This window comes from Lissotriton vulgaris, chromosome 6 (assembly GCF_964263255.1).
Source record: "Lissotriton vulgaris chromosome 6, aLisVul1.2, whole genome shotgun sequence".
Lineage (NCBI taxonomy): Eukaryota > Metazoa > Chordata > Amphibia > Caudata > Salamandridae > Lissotriton > Lissotriton vulgaris.
This window is the reverse complement of record NC_141694.1, coordinates 914,296,218-914,320,183: the sequence shown is the minus strand read 5'-3', so window position 1 is coordinate 914,320,183 and position 23,966 is coordinate 914,296,218. Positions and strand designations below refer to the sequence as shown.

At 48.3% G+C, this 23,966-nt stretch overlaps 1 protein-coding gene across 1 annotated transcript in view; it reads right to left on the bottom strand.

The window, feature by feature from the left end:
* RGS7 (regulator of G protein signaling 7) overlaps positions 1 to 23,966 on the bottom strand; it is a 2,226,031-nt gene that overhangs the window by 218,596 nt on the left and 1,983,469 nt on the right. Inside the window, exon 15 of the mRNA XM_086925320.1 lies at positions 4,355 to 4,541. Coding sequence (XP_086781446.1) covers positions 4,355 to 4,541 — 187 coding nt within the window. The remainder of the gene's footprint in view (positions 1 to 4,354; positions 4,542 to 23,966) is intronic.

Genomic DNA, 23,966 nt, shown 5'->3' with positions numbered 1-23,966 from the left:
GCGATTGAAGCGCTGTTTTAACTGTGTATTTAACAATCTAAAAGCACACTTGTGTTAGCGTGTGACTTAATTTTTAACATTTACTGCCACTGTGGTACTGGGGACTCGAACCCTTCTGTGGAGGCTATTTGCTCCGGTGGGTCCCGCCATTCTGGGTCGGGAGCCGGCAGAGCAGTGCAGTGCTCCGCCCCTCCCGCCCTTTCCTCTTTAAAACCCTGTCGCTCCACGCCTCAGACTGATTGATAGCTCTAGCGTGTGAAGTAAGTGTCCTGAGGCGGAAGCCGGGACAATAACACTTTGATAAACTCTGCGATTGATGCGCTGTTTTAACTGTGTATTTAACAATCTAAAAGCACACTTGTGTTAGCGTGTGACTTAATTTTTAACATTTACTGCCACTGTGGTACTGGGGACTCGAACCCTTCTGTGGAGGCTATTTGCTCCGGTGGGTCCCGCCATTCTGGGTCGGGAGCCGGCAGAGCAGTGCAGTGCTCCGCCCCTCCCGCCCTTTCCTCTTTAAATGGCCCCCCTCACGAGGAAGCGCAGCGGCCGAGCGCAGCGGGCGCGCCGGCGGCGCGCCGAAGGCTCGCCAAAGGCGAGCCCGTCTGCGCCCGTCCGCGCCGGACCCGCGCCCAGGGCCATACCCCCTGCCTCTCCCACTCCAAACCCTATTTCCAAACAGGCGTACAATAGAGAAACACTTTTAGCTATTAACAACAAATATTCCAGCAAGGGATGTAAATCATGGGAACCCGGGACAAAATCCCCATTTACATCTTCCCACTGCGCCAATTGCTCTCTATTGTTGCCTAAATTCCTCTGGCTACCTATAGCACCTCAAAGAGACCAAAACACCTGCTTTAGAACTAAAGACCCTTTGGTGAATTGTCTCCTTCTCAACACAAGGTCGCTAGTTAAACATAGTTCGGAAATTGCTGAGCTCATCCAGGATGAAGACATAAAAATAGTATTCATCACTGAATCTTGGACTGATGCAGCATCAGGCCCAGATATTTTTAAAGCCACCCCCCAGGACTTTGTCTGCCACACCCAAAACAGGGACAAGAGGAGAGGGGGCGGCCTAGCCATCATCCACCATAAAGACATCAGAGGCTCCTTTCAACCCGGCCCGCTGACCTTGACGAATCTCTGCTTTTTAACTTCACCCTCTCAAACCACCAGTCCTTTACAGGTTGCCTTGTTTACAGGCCTCCAGGTGAGAAAACTAGATTTCTAGCAGCTTTGAGTAAACTGCTAGAAGCAGCAGCATGCACCCAAAGGTTCACTCTTTTGGGTGATTTTAATTTTCATCTGGAATGCAATGCATCCACAGACACCCGAGAATTAATTGACTTATTGTTGGGGATTGATATGATGCAACTGGTAACTGATCCCACACACAGAGCAGGACACACCCTAGACGGGATTTTCTCCAATCAGCCTAATCTGAAAGTCACCTCGGTTCTACCAGTCTATTGGTCTGATCACTCAGCAATTTACTTTGCTATTTCCCTTACCACTCCTGAAAAACCATCTAGCACGAGAAACGTCCTGAGACAAGTGAGAAAATGGAAAAACATTACAGGGGACACTCTAGACAAAATATTAAATAACTCACTGACCCCTCTTCCCAACAACGTGGAGGAAGCAGCTAGGACCTATACAGCCTGGCTGGACCAGGCCTGCTTACTCTTGGCCCCCCCCAAAACCACCCACTCCACCTGGGCTACGCCCGCCGCCCCGTGGTTCACAGATCAAATAAGGGAACATAAAACACGATGCAAAAAGCTTGAAAAAATCTGGCGAATGAACTATAGCGAATCGGATAAACAAACTCTCAACTCGGAGCAAAGACGCTATAAAGAAAGAATCCTACAAGCTAAAAAAGCCTTTCTCACCAGACAGATAGAAGATGCCAGCAATACCCCAAAAGAACTATTCCTAACCGTCTCTTCCCTAGCCAATCCTAAGCCCACAGAAATTCCTGCTAGTCTTTCACTCTGCGAAAGTTTGTCCACCTTCTTTCGTGAAAAGGTGGAGAACATCTTTTTCCCCCTAGACAGTCAAGTGAAGACTTCCTCCCCGAGCGAGGTCCCTGATCCCCTTAGACCTGGGACAACGCTTCAACATTTCCAGCCCATCACGGAAAAGGAAGTGATGGGACGCATACTAAAAATCAAATCAGGCTCCCCTCACGATCCCTGCCCCACTGCAATAGCCAAACTAGCACCAGAGGCCATTGCCAGGGGTCTCACCCCCCTCTTCAATCAGATGCTGGAGAAAGGGGAATATCCCTCAAGATGGAAGCGAGCCTCCATCCTACCCCTGCTAAAAAAAAACAACTTAGACATCACTGAGATGAACAATTATCGCCCGATCGCTAGATTCCCCCTCCCTGCCAAAATAATAGAAGGTAGCCTGAATGCACAACTAAGCGCCTTTCTAAAATCAGGGGATCATCTTGATTCTTCCCAACACGGCTTTCGGGCAGAACATAGCACGGAATCCGCCCTGATTAAATCTATGGAAGATATTAGGCAGGTGATGGATGCAGGAGGCAGAGCGGCCCTGATCCTGCTGGATCTTTCTGCGGCCTTCGACACGGTCCACCACAATGTATTGGTGGACCGGTTGAGGGCCTGTGGAATCCAGGGAAAGGCACTAAAAATCCTACAAGCCTTCCTGTCTGATAGAACCCAGACAGTGGCACTAGGCAGTCACGAATCGCATTCTTTTGTACTACCTTGTGGAGTCCCCCAGGGATCTTCGCTAAGTCCCACCCTTTAATGTTTATGTGTCGACCCTCGCCCCGGTGATTCGATCGTTCGGCTTTCAACTCACGGCGTATGCCGACGACACACAGATTGTGGTGTCCCTCCTTCCCGGCAACACTGATAATACTGCAGACAGATTCAAAAACTGTATGCATGAAGTGGGCTGCTGGATGGCACAAAGCTGCCTTAAACTAAACTCCTCGAAGACAGAGGTCCTGCTCTTTGGAGCTAGGGATAACTTCTGGTCCCCGAGATGGTGGCCAGACAAAATGGGACCACTCCCCGTGCCGGTTGACAAAGTCAAAAACCTTGGTATACTGGTGGATACCACCCTGACCTTCAAACCCCAGGTGAACGCGCTCTCTTCCTCTCTCCATTACACCCTCAAAACCATCAGAAAAATCCTTCCGTATCTGGAGAAGAAACACAGGAAAACGATTGTCACAGGTCTAGTGCTCTCACGCCTAGACTACTGCAACAGCCTGATGTTAAACACCCAACAGAGTGTACTTAATAAACTTCAACTACTGCAAAACGCAGCCGCCCGCCTGATCACCGACACGCCCAAATTTGCCTCGGTATCTCAGGATCTGGTGGCACTACACTGGCTACCAATTCGTAAGAGAATTACCTTTAAGACACTATGCATGGTCTACAAAGCCCTTCATGATATGGGTCCTAGACATTTGAAATCGCTTTTTCGCTGGCACAAACCAGCAAGAACCCTGAGGTCAGGACAATTGGCTCTGGTCACGGTCCCCAGAATCAAAAGAGCTCGCTGGGGAGGTAGGAGTTTTTCCCTTGGGGCGGCAGAGGCCTGGAACAAACTCCCACTTGCGCTCAGACAATCTCATGGTCTGATGGCCTTCAGAAGAGGACTTAAAACCTGGCTCTTCACTCATTAAGCATGCTCACTCACGTTAGCCCTATCATACCAGCGCCAGGACACCTCCGGGTAACAGAGCGCTCTACAAATGTGCCAAATAAAATAAATAAATAAATAAATAAAATAAACGCACCCTGTCTTTTTTTAGCATTCCTCTTCAGTCAATTTGCTAATATTATATTAGATGACCTCGCATTGTGTTTAATTCACAAAGCTTTTTTTAATGTTTCTTCCTCCTTGTGTGTGTATTACGATACATATTTACTCATGATAAACAAGCATTGGGGTTGTCAACGGGTCTGGTTTGCGTTCTGCTTCTTAAATCATTAAAAAAACTGATAGAGCGAAAAAAAGACAACAAAAGCAACAGTTTTTTCATCCAAAAAAAGTTTCAATGCAAGCTATATTTATATTTTGAAGTTCTGGTAGCAACAGGTCATGTTCACAGCTGTGCTATCAGGTCGGACAGAAAAGGATTTTCGGAATCAAGCCCATGGTGTCCTAACTCCTGTTTGTTCTTTATGTACATGACTTGTACAATTTATAACAATACAGAAACCCACCCTCATATTGTTTAAAAATATTCTCACTAGCACAGCCCTTCATTTCATTACTGAGAAAAATGAATACGACAGTAATACAGTTACGAGTAAAAAAAAAATCTGCCTCAAGTTACAGTAATATAGTGACTGACCTGAGCATCTTCAAATGTGTACCTCCCAGCATTCTTCACGTTCTGTGTGGTTTTGTCATAGCTTTTTGAATCAAGGTTGATGGGGTTGGGAGCCCCCGGTGCAAGGAACTCCTGCCAGATTTCCTGGACTCGGACAGGTACTTCTCGGTTTGGTTTCTTCTTCAAGTCTTCTACTGCCATCCAGAACCTGAAGCAGATATCAAAGGAAAATGCAGTACTACATAGAGTATGTGAAAGGCTGATGTGTATAAAAAGACTGACTGTAGAGATGGGGATGGTGTAGAGGTGGAGGCTTGGAGAGGTGTGGTTCTAATAACTTGCACTTTATGTACCTGCCAACTCTTAGAAGTAAAATAGTTTGCTTTTAAAAGAGTAATTGATACAAATGAAAAATAGAAGTATGCTTAAACTGCAAATATAATTGTATGGAAATTGTTAAATGATTGTTAAAAGTAGTGGAACGGTTCAACAATGCAAATAAAAGCAAAAGTGCTCATGTCCCATTAGTTCCTGCCCAGGTAATTCTCTGCCATATGTTAGTCTCTTAAACCTCATGTACCTCCAGTGGTATTCTGGTAAATGCCTATTGATCCCAGGTAAACATCAAAAGGTACCACCATGGCATACAATGTAAATTGTGAAAATATCAAAGTGTGGACCTGGCCCATCACTTCCATTGTTTCACTCATCCAGGTTGCTTTTGCCACAGATGGAGGGGATCATTGTCTCTAAAGCCCCTAAACCTGCACACTTAGGGGCCTATTTCTATGTCGGAAGGACTTGCATCCGCTCAACACTGTCTCAGAACTAGTACCACTCGATCTCTAGTTGGCGGTCCCAACCTCTTGATTAGAAGGTGTCCAAACAGTTTGGTCGCATTCTGACATTTCCCTATGGGAGCATGTATTACGGCCGTCAACCGGGCATAGTAAATGCTCTAATAGGGAAATCGGAAGTGGTGTTAATCCCTGCAGAAACACCTAATGAAGCCCACTTTCCTGTGCTTACAAAAAGGTATCATATCAGTAAATGAATAATTTGAATACATGTATTTGTTGTAGCCAATCCATGCAAAATGGATTTATCATTGCAGTGGCGGCTCTAGGCTCATGGTGGCCCTGGGCAGGGAGCGTAGGTAGGGGGCCCCGGAAGAGGGGGTCCGGGCGGGGCGGGGCGGAGCGCAGAGGCCAGTGAAGAGGGGGGGTCAGGCCGTTTGGAAGTGGAACAGAGCCAGAGGCTGCCAAATCCCTGCCAGGGGCCGCCACGCAAATATGTATCCATCCTCAGAGGATTATTATTTAAGGGTATATATTGGCGTGGTGGCCCCTGGGGTTTGGTGGCCCTGTGCAGGTGCACAGCTTGCACATTCCTAAGGCCGCCCCTGTCCATTTAAATTCTTTATGTAAAAAATATTTTCCGTGGCAAGTCATTTTTGATTTCACATATAGCACGGCCCGCCCTAGATATCACAGGTAAAAACCAAAAGAATGTGCTTACATTTTTGAGAGCGCTCACTTTGACACCTTGACTGATGTTATTCTATGAATAGCCACTAGAGGTCAGTGCTGCTTTGGTCTAAATTCATCTCTGGCTAAAAATGATAAGATAAGGGAGGGGTCCCTGCAAGATCTTCTCCCTTTTATACCTGACTGCACTCAAGAATCCTCAGTTAACATTTAGTCATGTAGGTAGTGCTTGTGCACAGTGAAAAAAGAATCCATCAAGGATGTATTGGCACAAAAATTAAATATATAAACAAGTTACATGGCCCATGGGAAACAAGTGAATATTGCTATTTCCTTAAGAATTCATGAACTTCTCCTTCCCTGTGCAGCACAAACAATGATAACGTGGTTCTTACAAAAAATTGAGAGAAATCAAACATTGAAGGTGATTATATTTGTGGCGAAGCAAGGAAATACGAAAGCGAGGGTGAGTGTGTGAGTGAGTTCGAGTACTGCGATACAACTGGAAACTTGACACTTTAAGAGCAAAACTAAATTGAAACAAATAGGACAGATGAGGTCAAAAGAAGATGCAGAACGTGTCCACTGATGACACACACTATGCCCCAAATCAATCAAGTGCAGGTGATAGGCGAGAGTAGCACATACTTTATCGTGGAAGTTTTAACATATCAATAACATGTGTCAAGGCTATTGCTTTGTTCATCAAGCAGAACAAGAGGAGAGAAAGAACACCAAGCCAGTGTTTGGGATAGGGGATGGCGGTATCCTTTTCTACTCCATGTGATTCTCGACATGGCATGGGGTGGCCAAGGTGAGCACATCGCTACCTGTAAATCCCGATTACGCCTCTTCCAGGATGTGCAAAATAATCGAAAGTACCACAGGGGCCAGAGCTTTAAGTGGGATGAAAAAACTGTGTTGGGGGAAAGGGGGCTCTCAAAGGAGCCTGGCCGATATAATTAAGGGCGTGGCTTAAAATATTTATGCAAAAAATCGTGCTCAGTATAATGTGCCGCCCGACTGGTAATTTGCGGCTTCTGTTATTGCCTCCACATATATAATACAAGTAACATTACACCAACAACCAGCCAAGGCTATTGGCTCTGCCAAATGTTGTTGGTTGCATAAGATAAATATACAACATGGATACATACAACTATGGCTTTGTTGAATATAATATTAAAAATTCTTTAGTTCTTGCACTAGAGGTTGTCCCATAATGGCTAGAGCTGCCAAATTTGGAGCTGAAGAGGCAGGTTTGAGTCTCAGCATCGGCTTAACATTCTGTGTTTCTCAGCAAATCACTTAATCGTCCATGATTACCAAAAAATAAATGAATATGTCCTTGGTGATGCTCATGTAAAGCACTTTGAATGTTGCAATCTAGAGCTGTAAAAAAATAAAAGTCACATAAAAAAACAGTGAACTGCTCCTGTAGTTACCTGCTGGTCACTGTTTTAGTTGTTCTGTCACCAGCCACTCCCCGAGGACTGTCTTACACCGCACTCCTCGCCCATCCAGCCCAGGCGTCACAGGACATGTGACTGTTTATAAAAGGGGCTGGGTGCATGTGCCCTGGGCCAGTTCTACCCACTATCGAAGTGTGTCTGTGTTGTGACTCTTTATGCATGGGGGTCTAGGGCCCTACACCATTACATTGGAGACGAGCGGGCTGAGCCCACGGGTGAGCCACCTTGTTGGTGGTGGTTGAGGGGGAGAGAGTCGCCCATGTTGAGGGTAACCCCCTGCCAGCAGGCATAGGAAGCACCTTACTGCCTGCAGGGCGTGTGAAGAGCCCTGGGATGAAGGAGGTGATTGGGAGCCCACCCTGCACCTGGTGTGCCCGCAAGTGCGCAGTGGCACACGAACGCGGAGAGACTGCACGGCGAGTGAGAGAGCCAGTGGCATGCCCCACCACAGGCTTGCTGAGGCCCAAACTGAAGAGAGATCAGAGCAGGAGCCCACCTGCATCGAAGTGACAGCCCGCAGGGCATGAGGTGAGCCGAGCGGGTGCAGTCAAGTATTCGGGCTGAGTGAAGAGTTAGCACGCAGGAAAGCAGACAGCCGAAGAAGCCCACAGTGAGGACAACCCCCAACCGGCCAGCACGAGAGATAGCGCAGAGAAGCAAATACATCCCGGGACCCTCTAGGTGTGGAGAGACAGATGCTTGGGCTGGGATCCACTCGCAGAGGGGGCCGCAAGCTTCCTCAGCAGCCTTCCTAGTGATGGAGCAAGGATTCGCACGTTGAGCGACTTGCTTGTATCAAGAACCTCAAATAATGTTCATAAACTAAATCAACATGTTCGTGTTACTAATATTGCACATTTTTACACTACACGGGGTGTCACAGTGAAGCTTGCCTATGTGTTTACTAAACTTAATACGCTTGCCATTAAAATGGAAGCTGCTATGCGGAAATTTAGACTGCGCATGCGTCGGTCATACCCATGTGATGTGACGTACTCGCAGTCCTGGTGGAAAGTGTTTGCTCATGCGCAATACAGCTGACATGGCCGCTTTGTGTTCTCACATGCTCTGAGCTTGCATTGCCACTTTCGCAAAGCTGTCTGTTTGGCCTAATACTTAATGCTTTAGTTATTATAAAGTAATGAGAATAATATAGCAACTCATGGTATACAGTGAAATCATTTATTCTATGTATTAAAACTGTTCTTTTCCATTTCATGTAACACTTCGAAAACTTGGCCTGTTCTAAGGTGATCTTGCTTGAATCTGAGTCTGCGCGAGATCTGCGAGGCTCCACAGATATGACCTTTGGCAAAAGCCAGATGGCAATCCAAGCCAAGATGTGCCTGGGAAGACAGCTCTAACCTCGTTGAAGAAGCCGAACTGTACTACATTTGTAACAAATTGTATATGAAAATAGTATTCACCATTGTTAGGTGAAAACATATGTCATGGGAACACAGAGAATAAGGGGTGGGTACAAAGATTGAATATTAAGCCTGAGAAAGTCTAAATTTTAGGTGGTGTGATGACCTAACTTCCTCCTTTGTCCAATCAAAATTGGGGATCCTTACACTTGCAACATTGGGGGGTGGTACACTGACCCAAAAAACAGTATAACTAGCGTAGGTTTAGCTAGAGAAATTGTCCGACTTGTCCGAATAGCTGACCTGTCACTGACCCATTGCACTCTATAGGTGACTGAACTCCGAGAGCTACGAAGCACTCTGTTGGAAGGTTTGAGGAAATGTAAATTTTATGGTCAAGTTGTGTTCCCTAGCGCGTACCCCACCGTCTCCATGTACGAGTTAAAGTGCATGTAACTTCCCTCCTGTACCAGCTATGAAGACGCAAATACATTTGCGTCCAACGTCAACATGTCCTCTTTCAGACCCACCCTGAATGGGTTGGATAGCCCGTTCCTAAGTATGCTATGCCAACGTCTTTTTGTAGTGTACTTCTACGTTTTTCAGCTCTAGCTGAGTAGGCCCTGAATTTCTGCCACCGAGCCTCTTTTCTGGCTTCTGACTCCAAGGGCCTCTGCCCAGGCTGCCTCTGTACCCGTGAACTCTGACTTACTTTCAGCGCGGCCCCTCGCGCTCAGCTCAGCCTGCTGTCTGCCAAGATTGACTATAACCTTCGAGTTATCTGTTCCGCTCCCCGAAAATACATTCCTGCCTGCTAGCTTCAGTAAACATTCCCCTCAGCTGCAGAGCCAAGGGGCCGACCTGTCTCTATGCAACTAACTCAAGTAATTCATAGCCCTTGTTGCCATGCTCCCATGGAAGGCCCATGCCCCCACGCTTCTCATACAGACACTCAGGCGCTTATGCACGCACTCACAGTCAGTATAGAATAGCTTCTGCCCTCGAGACCTTTCCGCCCAGATAGCTTAGTTCCTAAACACCAGATATCAGATATGATAGAAGCACAAGTTGATCTGACATGCCAGACTTCTGTCTCTTTCCGTCGGTGCAAATGTCAAGCCCCCTGCACCCTCCAGCTTCACGTCAATCACACGTCATGCAGCTGCGCGCGCATCCAAGCTTCCGATTTCTGCTGACATTGCAACATTTCTGTTAGTGCCACCCCTTTGTGACACCTACCTGTGACGTTTCTAGCACACACCTCTAGTTCACGCCTTCTGATCACGTACTTGTAACACGTGTATACTGTTATCTTGTCTTCTCTCAGCTGTTACGCCCATTATAACTGTTTCCTATGACATGAATTAAGTATATAAGCTATGTAATGTAATAAAAGAGCGCTCTATCCCTTCTGACACCCCTGTGGTGGTCAGAACATGATATCCTGGTCTAGACCATTCCTTTTTGAGGAATAAAACCCCTAAGAACTCTAACACCACGGACTCTGTTTTCTTTCTTTCCGATTGAGTTATTATTGATTAAGTACTTACCTGCATAGAAATTAAGAGAGTAAATTAATTATTTACGTCATTTTGGCGCCCGAACAGGGACCCCTCCCCCACCTCACGCGCCGGTTGGTGCGTTGCAAGCTATGTCCCCTGCCATCAGTTAGATGGAAACTACGCGTACCGGCAGGATTTCCTGCATCTCCCTCTGACCCACGGAGGTGACGAAGACTGCGATCAGTGCCCAGACGAGGCGGTGAGGAGTGCGGAGGATCCCGACCAGAGCCTAGCCGAAAGAAGCAAGGTCCGAGGTGTCAAGAGGCCCACCAGGTTTCCGAAATTTTCCGAAGTTTTCCGAAGTTTTTCCGAAGTGTCGAATCGAGTCCAGTCGAGTTTTCCGAGGCCTTCTGTTTCCGTGCTTCCCGGTGAGTACCATTGCTGGGACGTATCTAGACGGGTTTGGGTACACAAGTCCGGTCTGCACTGTTTTTAGGCAGTGTATCTGTACTGTTTAGCAGTATATCTAGTATTCTGAATTTCTGAATTTCTGCACTGTTACACCAGTGTATCTGTACTGTTTAGCAGTACATCCAGTATAGGGGGTAGTCATCTATGTCTCAAATGTCTTTTCATGTGATTAATGTCGTGGTATGGATGTGAATGTGACCGTTTTTAATGTGAATTATTGTGTTTCTTGTACAATTAGCTGTACCCAGTATTAAGTAAACTAAGGATTGAGCATTCAGTACTAAGTAAGCAAAATGCCGTTTTTCAACAAGTTAAAGCAGATAGGAACTAGGAAAGGGATACTAGAGGAAGAAATTCCTATCCCCCCTAGGGACACTCCAGGTAACTTTATGTACCATAAGCACGGCATAGATGCCATATTGTATCTAGACTTATGGACTGACTATACTAAACACCTAGACGAAAGACACAGATGGCCCGTTAACGGAACATGGGATGCCGAGTGCATCATGAAGGTAGAGGAAGCACTATGGAAAAAGAAAGCCAGACAATCTCAGAAAGACGCCATAGAATTTTGGCGTAAGGAATCACATAAACGTGCTGAAAGAGCACTCCGTAGAGAAGACAGACTTAAAGAATCAGAGAAAGCCCAAGAAAACGAACTAGTTACAGAGGGGATCCGAGTAAAAACTGAACAGATAGACCGCGCACGACATAATCTTGTAAACGGTATGTATCTTGCGGCCGAGGGTACACCTGAGGCCCTATCAGAAATACCGAAAAACTTACCGCCACCATTGATCCCAACTAAAGTAATGCATAAGACTACTAAAGATATATTCCTAAATTCTTATCTAGAGGATGTAGCACCGGCTTACACCAATCTGCCTGTTCGCACCCCGCCCCCAGATCATGTTCCGCCAGTACCGCGACAGACCTCCCCCGTTCCGCCAGCCCCGCCACTTCCCGCACCCAAAATAGAAAACCGAAACCACGTTTACCTGATCTAACTAAACGACAAATTCAAGTTCAGATACCGACTCCACAGGGAGATACTGCACAAGCCTCCGCTTCAGGAGGTGCAACCGCGGGTCCTCGGACCCCGCCATTGACACACAGATTAAATCTCAGGGATATGCAGAGTCCTCTCACGTTCAGGTCACCCCGCTTTGACGCATTTAAAGAAAACCTTTCAGTTTGCAGATACGATCCAGTACCCGGAAAAGACGATCTAATGATATTGGCATCACTACGGTTAAGATCTGCTACTGATATCTTGCTATGTTATGTAGGAATGAAGGATCGTCTGGATAGAATATATGAGTTTGTTCAGACAGGGAAAGACCCTGACAGTATTAAGGAGGCCATGGAGAAACAGAAAGTTGACATTCAAGCACAGATACTACGATTTTTCATAAACTGTCTAATAAGAGAACGAGATAGGCCTGGAGCAGATCAGAGTGAATTAGATGCATTGAACAAGTGGGGTCAAAATATAGCTGAAGGAAAACATGATAAGGGGACTTGCATAGCCACTATGTACAGGAAAATTAGGAAAGCAGTGCTAGCAGTACACCAAAAAGAGAAAGAAAAAGCTTCCGAGGAGGAGGAAGAAGAACTTGAAGAACCAGAAAGAGCTGCAGATACTATAGCATATGTAGGTAAGGGGAATTACCTTAGGAAAGGCATCCGTCCAGAAAGCAAGAGAGTTTTTTTCTCTGCCTTGACAAACCCGAATTCTGCTGAACATCAGTTCCAGGAAACTGATAAAAGGCTTCGGGATCGAGTAGGGTACCACGTGCTCAATTCTATGGATGAACAAGAACTAGCCCGATCAGCCGTATCATGGGCCGAAAATCCAGACATATATAATGATGACACAGTAGCGCAGACATTTCTGAACCTTTCCCCAGACGAGCAGAAATTAGCAGGTGTATACATGATTCAGCACCTCCTCATCAAATACAGAAACCATCATTCTGATCCAGGTCCCCTACACGAAACACTAGAAGCACTACTCATGGATAGATGGAGAGGCTTAAGTACCAAATTAATTCAAATAATTCTAGAACAACGCCGTAGATATGACACTTTCATAAACTCCGAATATGTTCCCGCCCCGACTCCAGAAAGAAAAACGTATCGCATGCAATGCGGGGGTGGCATTGAAAGTCAGAACCCCTTACGAGAAGTACACCCTGTTATGGGTACGGATCACCTTTTGAAACGTGTATATGTACACACGCCTCTGACCAAGTTAGAACTGTTAGAAATGAAGAAACTAGTACCGTGTCATGATAAAGATCCCGCAGGTTTTCACAGAGAGCTTAAAGACATGTTACTGATGGGGGATTACACATATGATGATATCATGAAAATGTTAAAAGTACTGTTGCCCACGGGCATCTACGAGAAACTAAAGGAAAAGGAATGGGAGGTGGGAGATACAAAGATTGCATGGGCAGAAATAGAAGAGAAAGAAAATAAACGGGTCCCAGGGGTAGGCCTTGGGGATAAGACTAAAGCATTACCCGGTTTGATAGTACAGGTCCTGCCAAGATTATTGACAACTAGAAAGGAAGATTGGGACGCGATCTCGTCCTGTAAACAGAAACATGATGAAGATACTAGTGACTTCTATTCAAGATTCGAGAAATGTTTCATTATCAATAGTGGCCTCAAACCAAGTAGCGAGTCATATCCGCACCTTTTTGTATCAAAACTAGTCGAGAATTCCCTACCATTAGTTAAAAACCGAGTGTACAAAGTTGAAAGTACTTGGCAGGCAAATACACCATCCCAGATGTTACAGATGCTCCAATATCATCAGAACAGAATTAGAGAAGAGCAGGATCAGGAACAGAAACGCATGAAAGACACGAAGATGAAAATGTTAGTAGCTCAGACGGTCCCAGCCGACGGTCAAAGAAAGGGTGGGACCCAGACAAGTCACACTACAGCTCCCGTTAAAGGGACATGCAATTACTGTAAGCAGCCAGGTCATTACGTACATGAATGCCCAGTCCTGAAACATAATATAGCAACAGGTAAAACTAAAGAAAGACCGCATCCGCCTAGACAAGACCATAACCAGCATCAGTCTTCACAGAATACACAGAATACACAGCCTATGCATGCTTCTTCACCTCCAGCACAGACAGTAGCGGTACCACGGCCACAGCCCATTGCCGCGTCTCAGCAAGTTTCGCAACAGATGTACCAGTATGCCCAGTCCGCATACCCAGATTACCCCCGATATACATGAAACAGCCTAGAGAGGGAAGGTGGCTTGCCTCTTATTGAAATTCCTGTAGATCAAGAAGGTCCTTATGTACACAGTCACGTATTGGGAAAAGACAGAAAGTTTTTAATTGACACAGGGGCAAGTCGCACTACGATCAGCCATGATGAAGTCCCAGGGGCACCCCTCTCAGGCTCACAGAATGTTTCCCTTGGTTTTTCAGGACAGCCTATTGTAAATGAGGTATCAGAACCAGTCCCCCTGGCTGTGGGTCCATTATCACGTGTTACAGACTTGTTACTTACAAAAGCATGTCCGGAAAATCTGTTAGGAATTAAAACATTGAAGGCTCTAGGAGCTATAATCTGCTGTTCCCCGGAGGGAGTTAGACTCTTTCTACGGGATTTCAAGGGTCATTATGTTTTGCGAGAATTCGATGTCAGATTGAAAAATGTGCCAGATTACTTATGGGCAAAAGGCCCAACTGATGTAGGTTGCATGCATATCACCCCATACCGCGTTACACTCAAGGCAGGTGTTGTTTTACCGAGAATCAGACAATACAAGTTACCACCCGATGCTGTAGTGGCTTTACTGAAAATCATTGAAGAGCTCATTGCCCAAGGAGTGGTCGTAGAGACCGACTCCAATGTCTGTAATTCACCCATTATTCCGATTCTTAAACGTACCAATGCACCGCCAGTATATCGGCTGGTGATTGATCTTCGAGAACTGAATAAATGCATTATTCCACAGTACCCTGTGGTTCCCGACATCTCATCCCTATTGACTGCTATTGATTCAGAAGCGACGTTCTTTACTGTAATTGACCTCAAGAACGCCTTCTTCAGCGTGCCTATTGATCCAGAGAGCCAATATCTCTTCGGATTCAGTTTAAATGGACGCAGCTTCAAATTTTCACGCGCACCTCAAGGATTCACAGAAAGCCCCAGCATCTACAGTCAAGCACTGAAAAGACAACTAGATTGTATTCAAATGCCAGTTAACACCGCTTTACTGCAATACGTCGATGATCTGCTGATCACCGCACGATGTGAGCCCGAATGTGAACAAGCATCACTGACAGTTTTACATTTTCTGGCCGACAAGGGACACAAGGTGTCTCCTTCGAAGCTACAATTCTGTGTTCAGCAAGTTGTGTACTTGGGTCACTTGCTGTCCAAAGTGGGGAGACAGCTCACTCCCGATCGCATTCAGTTAATTGTAAATATGCCACAACCCCAGACACAAAAGGAAGTGCGGGCCTTCATAGGCCTCACCTCATACTGCAGACAATGGATTCCTCAATATGCATTTCTAGCTAAACCACTCATCCAGTTAACGACACAGGAGGCAGCGACTTCGACTGCCCTCCCTTGGACTCAGGAACACACACAAGCTTTTGAAGAATTAAAGAAAGCCTTATGCCAAGCACCAGTTTTAGCGACACCATGTTACAGCAAACTTTTTGTTACAGAACGTGATGGTACAGCATTGTCTGTCCTCACTCAAGATCAAGCAGGTTCACATAAGCCTTGCGCTTATTTCTCAAGTACATTGGATTCAGTAGCCCAGGCACTCCCTGCGTGCTTGAAGTCAGTAGCAGCAACAGCACTAGCCATCAGACAGAGCGATTCAATTGTTTTAGGCCATCAATTAACAGTACAAGTTCCACACTCTGTAGAGGTTCTGTTAAACAGAACCCAGACTCAGCACTTGACTATAGCACGACTGACAGGTTATGAATTAACGTTATTCCAGCCACACATAGAAATCAGGCGCTGCAGTATTCTGAACCCCGCAACACTGTTACCTACAATTATGACAGATCCAGCCCCGCATGATTGTATAGAAATCATTAATGCAGTAACAAAGCCTAGACGAGATTTAACAGATGTTCCACTGACAAACCCAGACCTGACACTTTATGTGGACGGTTCATGCCTGAGAACAAATACAGGAGAATTAGTGGCCGCGTATGCAGTGACCACTGAAACTGAAGTTAAAGAAACATATCGTATTGACACACTGTCCGCTCAAGCAGCAGAGCTCATCGCTCTGACCCGAGCTTGTATACTAGCCAAGAACAGAAATGTCAACATATACACTGATTCCCGTTATGCGTTCGGAGTCGTACACGACTTCGGCATGTTATGGCAAGAAAGAGGTTTTTTGACCTCCCATGGTGCCAAGATACAACACGGTCCCCTCATTCAAGCCCTGCTAGAAGCAATACATTTGCCCTCGGGCATATCAGTCATGAAGTGTAAAGCACATACTAAGGTCACAGATTCTGTTTCCCAGGGTAACGACCTGGCAGACCAGACAGCAAAACATACAGCACTGACTCACACCCAGACAACTGATGTGACAAAGACAATAGTACCGACAAAGTGTATGGCAGTCAAGGATCCCGCTCTAGATGTAATTGATATTCAGGCACATGCTACCCCAGAAGAAATAAAGAGATGGATTGAACTAGGAGGGATCCAGACAGATCAAGGTTGGATGACGAAGGGAAAATCTACATGGTTTCTCCCTGACTCTATGGTTCCAGTCATGATTAATACAGCACATAGCCCAGCACATCTAGGAGAGAAAGCGATGTTAGACAGTTTACAAAATCTTTGGAATAATAAACACTTACGAGCGGCCGCAAAACAGAAAGTGCGTACTTGCATGATCTGTTGTCAGTTCAATCCAGGTAAAAGCGTCCCTGTAGAGCAAGGTGGATTTCATCCTCCCGATCACCCTTTTGAAGTCCTCCAAATGGATTATATCCAGATGAACCGTTGTCGAGGATTCAAGTATGTCCTTGTAGTTGTTTGTGCTCTGTCCCGCTGGACCGAAGCATACCCAGTCTCAGACTATACTGCTCCGACCACTGCCAAGCAGTTGGTTCGTGAATTCTTCCCACGATACGGTTTGTGTCGTGTACTCAGATAACGGACAACCCTTCTCGTCCGAGCTAATGAAACAAGTTTCTTTACTGCTAGGATATCAGTGGAAGTTTCATTGTGTCCGACATCCTGAAGCCGCAGGCCTTGTAGAGAGGCATAACCAGACACTAAAGATACACCTTGCAAAAATATGTCAGGAGAAAGGGGTCGACTGGATAGTCGCCCTGCCAGTGGCACTATTCTACATGAGGATGGTCGCCCACTCGAGATCAGGGCTATCCCCGTACGAAGTGGTTTTTGGCAGACCACCGAATATGTGGGGGACGCCCATTCCGAAAAAGATCACTGATGTTGATTGTAACATGTTGACAGATTACCTTGCCTCCTTGATGTCTGCACTCCAATCATGTCGTTCACAGGTTGCCGCAGCCTTCCCTGACAACACTGATGTAAAGCCGCACGAGGTCCGTCCTGGGGACCTAGTACTGGTGCGAAATTTCGACAGGAAGAGTCCACTGGAGCCCCGCTGGAAATCCCCGAAGACCGTCCTTCTCACCACGAGGACCGCCGTGAAGATCGAAGGGAGAAAGGGGTGGGTCCATACGAGTCATGTGAAAAAATTTCATGAACTGAAACCAGACCGAGACTCGTCCACCCCCATCAAAGACTGTGTTGAGCCAAAAGACTTTACAGTTACCGAACGAGAAAAAACTCCCCAAGAGGAGTACAGGTCGAAACTCCGATCTAGCAAGTCAGACAGTTTAATTGTTTAAGTCCTCCCCTAGGTGAATCGGTTAAATAGTTTCTGACATGTATCCCCTAGATCGAGATAGAGAGAGAGAGAGACAAGTTAGGAAAAGTGCATATTGTAAATCACTCCGTAGTCACTGTATAGTGACACTATTAATAATGTTTATTCTGAGTATCTTAGTTATTGTTGCTAGCATTCTGCTACCTATCTACTGGCCTATTTTCAGGCATGAACAATCTGTTTACAATGTTTCTGCTGAACATTCTTTTAGTGAGTTACCACCACACGAACTCTCTTACAGACTTGCGCTGCGCAACAATACATTCATTAGTATGTTACACCATTCCCATCAGACTAACAATGCTACAGACTGCTGGATATGTGGCCGACTCCCTCCCTACCAGAATTACAAGGGAGCTCTGCCCCTTTTTCCGTACCCGTTCACTCACAATGGCTCCTGTGGTGCATGGTTTAAAATAATTAATTCCTTAGATCCTGATATTGCTGTTTTCGATGGGGGCTGGGTTTGGGGAAACTTGAACTTAGTCCTGCTCGACGTCTGTTACCCTGATAAGGAGGGACTCCCCACTCGAATAGGAACTGATCTAGAAAATGAAGTATATGGATTAGGTAACTACACAATTAGCCTTATGATCCTTACTGTCGAATCCGAGGCTGCACCAGTCCTGCCCCATATGCTAGTATTACCAGTCACTGGTGAATTATGTGTCCGAAAGAAAGGTTCAGTACACTTAGGTCATAGTAAATGCACTACTGTGGTCGAATTCAGTGATCATGGTAAATCGTCCTTCAAAGCTATCAGTCACTCCTATTTTGTTTGTGGTCATACCGCATACATACGTCTGCCTCCAGATTGGGATGGTACCTGTTATATTGCATTCCTTCTGCCACCTGTTTTTCTAGCTCCCCCTGATTACCATAGAAATACAAATCTAGTAAAGAATAGACCCAGAAGAGATATCCCACTTGTCGACTACACAGAAACGGCATGGGAACAGTACGCCGATTTTAATAAGGGATTCTTTTTCTTTTTAGGACCTGTCCAAAACAGTAAATTAATACGTAGATTAACTAGAACACTTGAAGCCGTAGTACATGAAACTGCCTCCGCCTTAGGTAACTTAACAGAGGAGCAATCTGCTATGCGGGTTGTTGTCCTTCAAAATCGTCTTGTTATTGACGTCATCTTGGCAGATAGAGGTGGAGCCTGTAAGGTCATCGGGTCAAGTTGCTGCGTTTTCATCCCACAAAACGCGCCATCTGTCTATCAAGCTATTACCCGTCTGCATAAAATTGCAAATCAGATACATCAGAATCCAGGCACCTGGACTTGGTCCGGTTGGTTCTGGACAACGTTAACTGCTTGGGGATGGAAGATCCTATCCTTCCTAGGTTTTGGCCTTGTCATAGTATTCAGCTGCTGCCTGTGCCTACAGTGTGGGCCGGCGATATGTGGACTGTGTGCCACATCGTGCATTGAACATTCCAGTTCCCTCTCAAACCGTCAAAGAAAGAAAGATGAGCAAATGATGCTGCAAGAACAAACTGATCAATTTATGATGATTGATATATCATGAAGGGTCCGTAGGAAACAAGGAGGGAATGAGGAAATGTAAATTTTATGGTCAAGTTGTGTTCCCTAGCGCGTACCCCACCGTCTCCATGTACGAGTTAAAGTGCATGTAACTTCCCTCCTGTACCAGCTATGAAGACGCAAATACATTTGCGTCCAACGTCAACATGTCCTCTTTCAGACCCACCCTGAATGGGTTGGATAGCCCGTTCCTAAGTATGCTATGCCAACGTCTTTTTGTAGTGTACTTCTACGTTTTTCAGCTCTAGCTGAGTAGGCCCTGAATTTCTGCCACCGAGCCTCTTTTCTGGCTTCTGACTCCAAGGGCCTCTGCCCAGGCTGCCTCTGTACCCGTGAACTCTGACTTACTTTCAGCGCGGCCCCTCGCGCTCAGCTCAGCCTGCTGTCTGCCAAGATTGACTATAACCTTCGAGTTATCTGTTCCGCTCCCCGAAAATACATTCCTGCCTGCTAGCTTCAGTAAACATTCCCCTCAGCTGCAGAGCCAAGGGGCCGACCTGTCTCTATGCAACTAACTCAAGTAATTCATAGCCCTTGTTGCCATGCTCCCATGGAAGGCCCATGCCCCCACGCTTCTCATACAGACACTCAGGCGCTTATGCACGCACTCACAGTCAGTATAGAATAGCTTCTGCCCTCAAGACCTTTCCGCCCAGATAGCTTAGTTCCTAAACACCAGATATCAGATATGATAGAAGCACAAGTTGATCTGACATGCCAGACTTCTGTCTCTTTCCGTCGGTGCAAATGTCAAGCCCCCTGCACCCTCCAGCTTCACGTCAATCACACGTCATGCAGCTGCGCGCGCATCCAAGCTTCCGATTTCTGCTGACATTGCAACATTTCTGTTAGTGCCACCCCTTTGTGACACCTACCTGTGACGTTTCTAGCACACACCTCTAGTTCACGCCTTCTGATCACGTACTTGTAACACGTGTATACTGTTATCTTGTCTTCTCTCAGCTGTTACGCCCATTATAACTGTTTCCTATGACATGAATTAAGTATATAAGCTATGTAATGTAATAAAAGAGCGCTCTATCCCTTCTGACACCCCTGTGGTGGTCAGAACATGATATCCTGGTCTAGACCATTCCTTTTTGAGGAATCAATCAATCAATCAGTGACACTTATAAAGCGCGCTACATACCCGTAGGGTCTCAAGGCGCTGGGGGGGGGGGGAGGTGCCGCTACTGCTCGAACAGCCAGGTCTTCAGCTTCTTCCTGAAGGAGAGGTGGTCTTGGGTCAGGCGCAGGTCGGTCGGGAGGGAGTTCCAGGTCTTGGCGGCCAGGTAGGAGAAGGACCTTCCTCCTGTAGTCGCTCTTCGGATGCGGGGGACGGCGGCGAGGGCGTGGTTGGCTGATCGGAGGTGGCGTTTGGGAGCGTAGAAGTTGACTCGGCTGTTGAGGTAGCTCGGGCCTTGGTCGTGTAGGGCTTTGTGTGCGTGGGTGAGGAGGCGGAAGGTGATTCTTTTGTTGACGGGGAGCCAGTGAAGGTCTCTCAGATGTCCGGAGATGTGGCTGGTTCGTGGGATGTCGAGGATGAGTCTGGCTGAGGCGTTCTGGATCCGCTGGAGTCTCTTCTGGAGCTTGGCGGTGGTACCGGCGTAGAGGGCGTTGCCGTAGTCCAGTCGGCTGGTGACGAGGGCCTGGGTGACGGTCTTCCTGGTCTCGGTGGGGATCCACCAGAAGATCTTCCGTAGCATGCGTAGGATGTTGAAGCACGCCGAGGAGACGTTGTTGACTTGCCTGGTCATGGAGAGGGAGGAGTCCAGGATGAAGCCCAGGTTGCGTGCATGGTCTGTCGGTTTGGGTGCGGTGCCCAGGGCGGGAGGCCACCAGGAGTCGTCCCAGGCGGAGGGTGAGGGGCCCAGGATGAGGACCTCCGTCTTGTCCGAGTTCAGTTTCAGGCGGCTGGTCGTCATCCACTCGGCTACCTCTTTCATCCCTTCGTGCAGGTTGGCTCTGGCGGCGGTGGGGTCGTTGGTCAGGGAGAGGATCAGCTGGGTGTCGTCGGCGTAGGAGATTATGCTGAGGTTGTGTTTGCGTACGATGGCCGCGAGGGGGCTCATGTAGACGTTGAAGAGGGTGGGGCTCAGAGATGATCCTTGAGGGACGCCGCAGATGACTTCGGAGGCCTCTGACTTGAACGGTGGTAGGCGGACTCTCTGTGTTCTTCCGTTGAGGAAGGAGATGATCCATTCCAGCGCCTTGTCCTGGATCCTGATGTTGCTGAGGCGCCGTACTAGGGTGCGGTGGCAGACCGTGTCGAATGCCGCGGAGAGGTCTAGGAGGATGAGGGCCGCTGTTTCTCCATTGTCCAATAGGGCTCGGATGTCATCGGTGGCGGCGATGAGGGCGGTCTCGGTGCTGTGATTGGCACGGAAGCCGGACTGTGAGGGGTCGAGGGATCCGTTCGTCTCGAGGAAGGCGGCCATCTGCTTGTTGACGGTCTTCTGGATGACTTTGGCTGGAAACGGGAGGAGCGAGATGGGGCGGTAGTTGACTGTGAGGGGTCGAGGGATCCGTTCGTCTCGAGGAAGGCGGCCATCTGCTTGTTGACGGTCTTCTGGATGACTTTGGCTGGAAACGGGAGGAGCGAGATGGGGCGGTAGTTCTTGAGGTCGGTGGGGTCCGCTGTTGGTTTCTTGAGTAGAGCGCTGAGTTCGGCGTGTTTCCAGCTCTCAGGGAAGATGGTGGTGTCGAAGGATGTGTTGATGATGTCTCGCAGGTGGGGTGCGATGACAGCGTCGGCCTTGTTGAAGACGTGGTGAGGGCAGGGGTCGGTCGGTGATCCGGAGTGGATGGAGTTCATCGTGCGCATGGTGTCTTCGGTGCTGATCGGGGTCCAGGCGTGGAGGGTGGTGGTGGGGGGTGGTAGGTCGGTCATGGTGTGCGTTGGTTGGTTGTAGAAGCTGTTGTGTATGTCCGCGATCTTGTTGTGGAAGTATGAAGCGAGGGAGTTGCAGAGGTCTTGCGATGGGGTGATGTCGTTGTTTCCTGCGCTGGGGTTGGAGAGCTCTTTCACGATGTTGAAGAGTTCCTTGCAGTTGTGTGCGTTGTTGTCCAACCGGTCCTTGAATGCTGTTTTCTTGGCGGCGCGGATCAGCTGGTGGTGTTTCCGGGTGGCAAGTTTGAAGGAGGTCCTGTTGTCCGGTGTCGGTTCCTTTCTCCAGACTTTCTCGAGGGCTCGGCAGTTCTTCTTGGAGCTCTTGAGTTCGTCGGTGAACCATGGCGCCTTCTTGCTGCCGGGTCTGCTAGGCGGGGTCCTCAGTGGGGCGAGTTCGTCCGCGCAGTTGCTGATCCACTTCGTGAGGTTGTCGGCGGCCTGGCTGGGGTTCGCTGAGCTGGCAGGAGGGTGCTGGCTCAGGGAGGTGGCGAGCTGGTCTGCTGTGATCTTGTTCCAGCTTCTGCGGGCGGCCTGTTGTTGGTGGTGGTGGGTCGTCGTTCTCTTGAAGGTGAAGTGGACGCAGCTGTGGTCCGTCCATTGGAGCTCTGTGGCGTGGCTGAAGTCGATGTCTGTGCTGGAAGAGAAGACTGCGTCGAGAGTGTGTCCTGCGAGGTGGGTGGGGGTGGACACCAGTTGCTTGAGTCCCAAGTTGGCGAGGTTGTCGAGCAGGGTGCTGGTGTTGCGGTCGTTGTTGTTCTCTAGGTGGAAGTTGAGGTCTCCCAGGAGGATGTAGTCAGCGGAGGGGAGGGCATGCGGGCTGACGAAGTCGGCGATGTCCTCGCTGAATTGTGTGCGTGGTCCAGGGGGTCGGTAGATCAGGGTGCCTCTGAGGGTGGTGTTCGGGTTGGTGTGGATCTGGAAATGCAGGTGTTCGGCGCTGGTCAGGGTGTTGTCGGTGCTGGTCGTGAGACGGATGGTGTTCCTGTGGATGATGGCGATTCCTCCTCCCATCTGGTTGGCGTTTCGGTCCCTCCGGACGATCTTGTAGCCCTCTGGGATAGCGATGGCGATGTCGGGAGCTGAAGAGGCGTTCATCCAGGTCTCCGTGAGGAAGGCAACGTCAGGGGCTGTGGCGTCTAGAAGGTTCCAGAGTTCGATGGCGTGTCTGTGGACGGAGCGGGTGTTGAGCAGGATGCACTTGAGGTGGGTGCTGCTGGTGTTCGACTTGGTGGGTGCTGGTGCGAGGCTGGTCCGGATGCAGGAGAACTTGCAGGCGTGGCAGCTGAAAGGTCCGTGGGTACGTCTTGGAGAGGCTTGATGGCATTCCGGGAGTCGGCCGGTGTTGAGCGCGATGAGGGTGGCGGCTGAGTACGTCAGGCGGGTAGGTCGGGGTCTGCGGGGGCCAGGGGTCCTGGCGCTGGTCGCGATCCGGTCGCGGACGGGCGCAGACGGGCTTACCTTTGGCGCGCCTTCGGCGCACAATCGGCGCGCCCGCTGCGCGTGACCGCTGCGTGTTCGCACGGTCGCCATTTAAAGGCGAAGTGCGCGGGTGGGCGGAGCAGCTGGGAGGCGGGAGCGGGGAGGGAACAGAAGAGAAAAGGGGCGGGGCTGATGGCGGTGGCGGGAAGCGGGAGCGGGGAGGGAGAGCGGAGGGCGGCGAGGTAGGCGGGCACACAGGAAGGAGACAGGCACAAATGCTAAACACGAAGAAAAAAACGGGGCAGCGGGGACAACGGGCAACGGGGAGCGGGGAGGGAGAGCGGAGGGCGGCGAGGTAGGCGGGCACACAGGAAGGAGACAGGCACAAATGCTAAACACGAAGAAAAAAACGGGGCACTGGGTACAGGCAACAATGCAGGTCAAAACAGAGGCAAAAACAGTTGACAAACGATCTTACGGCAACAATAACAACAAGCACAAATTCCGGTCAGAAATCG